This window comes from Poromitra crassiceps, assembly GCF_964638095.1.
Source record: "Poromitra crassiceps genome assembly, chromosome: 21".
Taxonomy (NCBI): Eukaryota; Metazoa; Chordata; class Actinopteri; order Beryciformes; family Melamphaidae; genus Poromitra; species Poromitra crassiceps.
Window position 1 is genome coordinate 27,151,438 of NC_139638.1, and position 6,558 is coordinate 27,157,995.

A 6,558-nucleotide genomic window follows, 5' to 3' on the forward strand; every position below is an offset into this window, starting at 1 on the left:
AGGACGCACCACCAACGAACAGGTCAGTCCCATTTACCTGATGTCAAACTACATCATGTATTTATTACAAGTAGTGAATTAGTGAGCTTTTAGACAGATTGGTAACACTTTCCCAATGCCATTATTCCAATGTAGCATCCTATGGAAATATGAAAAGTTAACCTAATGCATAATTATAATTATATAACAACAGTGTTGGGGGGTAACTCATTACAAAAGTAACATATTACATGTAATATATTACTTTTAGCAGTAACTCAGTAATATAACTTATTAACTCAGTAATATTATACCAGTTACTTTGTCAAGTGACTCAACTTATTACAACAAATTGAGTTTTTTTTTTTTTTTTTTTATCAAAGCACCTATTTAAATAAAGATACAATCATTCCCTAATCAAACCAATATATCAAATAACCACTACAGATGACAATAACAAAGGAAAATAATAATAACAATTTTGAATTTAGGATTGTTTACACTGACTTCAAGGCGGTTCAATTTATTTTTTGGGATGGTTCCGGAGGGGCAATGTCATTCTGCTACTGCTGTTGTTTTGGTGAAAGTAATGCAAAAGTAGTGTAATAAGTAACGAGTTACTCTACACAGTAATATTGTAAAGTAACTTATTACTTTCAAATGAAAGTAACTAGTAATTTGTAGTATATTACATTTTGAAAGTAACTTGCCCAACACTGTATAACAATAACATTTGTGTACTTATGCTTACATATTCTCCCGCAGGTAACTGGGAAGTTTCAAGGAGGACTCAATCCTTTTACACGAGGTTGTTGCAACAACCTGGAATATCTGGTCTGCAGTCCCATCTCTCCAAAGTAAGAGACATTATTCTCTCTACTTTCTCTGCAGGTTTTACAAATGAACTTGTAACTCACTGACTGTCACTTTGCTATCTCTCCGTCCCCTTCGCCGCAGCTACACAGCGAGGCACTGCCAGAAGACAACGGTCCGCGTTCAACCTCCCTTCCTGAGACCAGAGATGGACAGGCAGATACCAGTGAAGGTCAAGGACAACGGGATACAGAGTCACCATCTCCAAAATAAAGTATACTTGCATCACACAGATTACGAGCCTGTTGTGTTGTGGGCACATAAAATATGTCCTCGTATATATGTCTTCACCTGAGGATCATGACCTCAGCTTTATGAGGGCTATAATTACACCTCTCTTGTCCTCCTGTTGTCTTCTTCTGCCTCAGCGTTCCTCAGCTGGCACCGTTGAGCTGTCAGACATCAAGCGGCTTAACACTCCACCACCACTGCCACCTAAACCTGAACACGGTCTGCTGAAGAGCCAGCTAGCTGCCCTGGATGGTAGGATCATCTCACATAGTCTGATACGGCATACAGTATATATATATATCCTATATATATATACTGTGTGTGTATATATATATATATATATATTAATTAATTAATTTAAAAAAGAAAAAAAGAAAAAAAGAAAAATATATGTATTTATGTATATATAAATACATATATATATATTATATATACATATATATATATTATAAATATATATATATATATATATATATATACACACATACATACACACACACACATACGTAAGGGATAATGTATACTGAGCCGGTGATTACTGTGGAAATAATGACCGACAGGTGAATGATTTAGCCCGACGCGCAGCGGAGGGCTTAATATTCACCTGAAGGTCATTATTTCCAGTAATCACCGGCTCAGTATACATTATCCCGCTTAGAACACGGCCTACAACTAAATCATTCAATAATCTGACAAAAATAATTATTCAAATAGATTTTTTAATAGCGTTTTCAACACAAAGCGGTTTCATTCGTAATTGGCACACAAGACACCACAGCTGCAACTGGTTGGCCTAATTAGTAGCGTCTGCGGACAAAATGCTCTTACCAACTGATTAATCCAGGTGTGGCAGAGCAGCGGTCGGTTGTCGAGAAATAATGACCGGTGAATATTGTTGATTGACCAATCAGAATCGAGTATTCGAGAGAGCCGTGTTCTAAATACATACATACACACACACACCCGCGGGCGCACGCACGCACGCACGCACGCACGCACGCACACACACACACACACACACACACACACACACACACACACACACACACACACACACACACACACACACACACACACACACACACACACACACCTCACCAGCTCAGGGGCCTTGTGGTTTGAGTGTCCGCCCTGAGACTGGGAGGTTGTGAGTTCGATCCCCGGCCGAGTCATACCAAAGACTATAAAAATGGGACGCATTGCCTCCCTGCTTGGCACTCAGCATCAAAGGGTTGGAATTGGGGGGTTAAATCACCAAATGATTCCCGAGCGCGGCACTGCTGCTGCTCACCGCTCCCCCAGGGGATGGGTCAAATGCGGAGTTTTGCACACTCAGGTGTGTGACAATCGTTGGGACTTTACCATTACCTTTACCTAACCTTTACCTAACTTTGAGGATATCTCCTTTTTCCATGATAATTTCTCGCTGGCAATACAATCTCTATGCTGTAAGCAGTGGTTTCATTGCTGACCTGTATTTGTGGGTTTGTTCATATGATTGCTTTATCTGCCTAGATATTATTACGCTCACGAGTTGCCACTATTATGTTTTGAGACATCCTCAATAAATAGTCACAATCTAACCACCCGTTTCAGAGAAGGGACGCCACACCAAAACCATGGTTCCTGTATCCATTCCAACTGTGCCGCAGCTACGACCGGTACTGGACGCCATATCCAGAGGGTCATCGCCCATTCCTCCGGAGCAGGTTGTTTTTCAGGCTGATATTCACTTACTGGAATATGATCTTCATTATCTGAAACAGTCGTCTCAGTTCAGTATTGTGACTGTCCTCTGACAGACGTTGTTGCTGTGTGGTTTTTGTCTTGTTGTTGTTGTCGTTTAGCTGTTGAAGACGTCCGAGCAGCAAGGGACTAAGAAAGGTCCAGACCTCCTCTCGGACTCTAAACACAGCCCCGGGACTGAGCGCCTGTCCGCCCAGCCCCCCGTCCAGACCACCCCCGTGTCCAGCTCGCTGCTGCTCAACTCGCTGACGCTCAACCCGCGCTCCCTCACCCTCAAAAACAGCTATCGCCACGGCAACGCTGCCCAGCTGCCCGCTGTGCACTCTGAGGGCCGCGGGTCCGATCCCCCCCCGCCGGGCCTCTTCTCCCCTTCCGGCATGCTGGCCAGCCGCGGCAGCAGCCTCTCCCATGATAACCTCATCATGAACCCTGGAGACCACCCTCAGCTCCTGGCACAGAGAGGAGGAGGGGGTCCTCCGGTGGGCTACCACCACCCCCACTTCATGACCCTGGGCGCGGACGGCTCTGTGGTGCAGCGGCCTCCTCCGCACGCCTACAGTCCCGTGTTCCTGGGCGTCACCAGACAGTCTCCCCAGCCCAGAGACACGTCTCCTTCCCTGCAGGGTCTCAACTCGCGGGACGCCGGGTCACGCGAGGGTTTCATCCAGAGAGACTTTTCTCCCCCCGTTTTCCAAGGGCTGATGCAGAGGGACCTCGCGCCCCAAGGCATGACGACGCGAGAGCTCCTCCTCGCCCCTCCCGGCCTGACCCTGTTGCGAGATGTCACCTTGCAGGGTCTGACCACCCGGGATCTCAGCCCGCAGAAGTCTGCCGCCGCGCGCTACGACAGCCTGTCGAAAACCATCATGGCGTCTCTCCAGGAGCGCAGGGAGCTGGAAGAGAGGGAGAGGATGCTGCGTCTGCAAGCCAGATCCCAGGCCCTCTACGGCCCGGACGCGGGCGTCTACGACATCCCCAGCAGGCGGAGCTGCCCGCCGGACAGCATCCGACCGCCGGGCTCCCGGGGGCCGACCCCTCCGGCCTACGGCTCCCGGGAATTTCTGATGAGCACTGGTCTAATGGGTTACGGGATAAGAAGCTCACCCCTCTCCAGCTCCTCTACGTCGTCTCTTACCCGCGGCCCGAAAACGTCGAGCTCCCCGCTGCAGAGCACCAGTAGCAACAGCCTGCACAGCAAGGGCAGGTCTTCCTCTCCGGCCTACTGTCCTCCAGACAGACAGACTCAGCCCCTCCCCTCCTGTACATCCACCCTGCCCCGTATGCCCTCCTCCTCCGCCTCCGCCTCCGCCTCCACCTCCCCCTACTCCTCCTACGGCACCACAAAACGATCCTCACTGTCCTACTCCTCCGAGGGGAAGGACTCAGTCACTCTGGGGGTGCTGAAGTAAGATATAGAGAGGCCAAAGTGACCGCCTACTTCCTGCTTCAGCACTGTACCAGAGATTTTTATCCGCCATTCATTTTCCCGTAGGCATTTCGTAAAATGCTTATAAAAATAGTTTTACTTGTTCAAACCAAACGGCTCAGCTATATTTAGAATCGGGAGAGCCCATAGAACATTTCACTCGGATCAAAACTTAGAAAAACGACATCGAAAAAATATTTTCTTTAAATCCGCAATTCTTTTTACGTTTCGGTCCGAGTGAAATGTTATGTGTTCTCTCCTGTTTCTAAATATATCTGAACCGTTTGGTTTGAACAAGTAAAACTATTTTTATAAGCATTTTACGAAATGTCTATGGGAAAATAAATGGCAGATGAAAATCTCTGGTACAGTGCTGAAGCAGGAAGTAGGCGGTCACTTTGCCTCTCTATACTGACAGACACCTCTATGCAGTGTTAGTCAGTCTTCAAAGTCCACAAATACGTTGTAAATAAGAGCTCGTTTGGGATGTTACGGTTGCCGTGTGGGAGTGTGTGTGAGGAACACTTAATGTGAAGTGAAGGGTCAACTTTCTGTGAATATTCTTACACGTGTGAGATTCTCTGGACTCTAGTTGATCCAAAAAGGTGATTCTCAGGACAGCCGTGCCTCCTCTTATAGACAGAGAGAGATCTATAAACTCAGTCCAAGCAGAAAGAGCTGTGTGAAGAATTCAGATGACCTTATCGTTTGTTTCTATGTTTTGATATTGCTTTTGTGAAACGATGTATTACCACATTATCTACTTCATTTGTCTCCTGATGAAAAAAAAATCCCTATTTAGTAATATTTTGTAGTTGTTTCTATGAATAAAATTGATTTGTTAATTTTTTTATTGTTCCTTTTTGTGCTGGTTTGTCCTGAGTGTGAATGGCCTTCACAGTGAATGCTTTCAGTTTTATTGCCACCTGCACAGGATCTGATAACAGAACTGATAACTCAGACAGTTAAAGACCCTGGAAACCGAAATCCACAAAAACCTTCTAACTATGTAATTTAGGGTCTTATGTGAGTCATTGTAAGCCTCAAAAAGCTTGAGACATTAGTTTCAACCCAAATCCTAAATATCGCCATTTCAATATTTCAACATTTCAACATTTCAACATTTCAATTTTTCGTGAGAGAAAAATAAACTGAAACATATTAGCTGTCAAAAGCACCTGGAGCTCTAGCAACAGAAGGAAATCTGTATTTTAGTTTTGATAATCAATCTTGCTTCAAAGAAATTCAGCTTTCATTTCAGTTAGAAATCACATTATTTTAGCTCTGTGTACAATAGATGTTTACAAAAATAGTTGGCAGGGCCAAAGTGCGACTCTGCATCACTGCATCTAACCCAGTCCCATTTTAAACTGCTACAATGCATATATTTATATAGCGCTGATGCTATTGTATTACAGAAAAAACTGAAATGACCAGCTTTGAAAGTTTAAGCAGATTTGGGGGATTTTTTTGGTCTTCTAGTGATTAAGAATGAAGCCAGCCAGAACACTGCTGCTATGCATGTATGTAGTGCAGTGTTGGGGGTAGGTAACTCATTACAAAAGTAACATATTACATCTAATATATTACTTTTAGCAGTAACTCAGTAATATAACTTATTACTTATAGGATTTCAGTAATATTATACCAGTTACTTTGTCAAGTAACTCAAGTTACAAACGGAGTTACATTTGATTAAATCAAAGCACATATTTAAAAAAAAATACAATCATTTCCTAATCAAACTGTGTGTTTCTATGCAAATAACCACTAGAGATGACAATAACAAAGGAAAATAATAACATTTAGAATTTTGGATTGTTTACACTGATTTCAAGGCGGTTGAAATTATTTTTCGGGATGGTTCCGGGGCGGCAATGTCATTGTGCTGCTGCTATTGTTTTGGTAAAAGTAATGCAAAAGTAGTGTAATAAGTAACGAGTTACTCTACACAGAAAGTAATATTGTAAAGTAACATTACTTTCAAATGAAAGTGACTAGTAATATGTAGTATATTACATTTTGAAAGTAACTTGCCCAACACTGATGTAGTGTGGTGGAGAGGTTTAGTTTGCCTCTGCAATGCATCCTCTCTGCATTGTATTGTCCATAGCGCCCTCTAGCGAACGGTTTCAGGAGGTGGTAGTGCTGCTGCTGTGTGCATCATATAAATTGGGCAGCCACTGAGATCCAGCAGATGCTGCTATTGTGTGTAAAATAAAATGCCCAAAAGCAACATCTAGTGACAGGTGGTATATAACGAGTGCTGAAGACCAAAGACACTTCAACATCTTCAACATATT

General features: G+C 43.8%; 1 protein-coding gene across 1 annotated transcript in view; it reads left to right on the forward strand.

Moving 5' to 3' along the window:
* zdhhc8a (zDHHC palmitoyltransferase 8a) overlaps positions 1 to 4,238 on the forward strand; it is a gene marked incomplete at both ends in the record, with an annotated part of 18,903 nt that extends 14,665 nt beyond the window's left edge. The window contains 6 exons of the mRNA XM_083657403.1: positions 1 to 22; positions 745 to 836; positions 937 to 1,066; positions 1,221 to 1,335; positions 2,680 to 2,792; positions 2,931 to 4,238. The exon at positions 1 to 22 is cut by the window's left edge and continues 81 nt beyond it. Of these exons, the coding sequence (XP_083513529.1) occupies positions 1 to 22; positions 745 to 836; positions 937 to 1,066; positions 1,221 to 1,335; positions 2,680 to 2,792; positions 2,931 to 4,238 (1,780 nt within the window). The remainder of the gene's footprint in view (positions 23 to 744; positions 837 to 936; positions 1,067 to 1,220; positions 1,336 to 2,679; positions 2,793 to 2,930) is intronic.
* Positions 4,239 to 6,558: the final 2,320 nt, after the last annotated feature.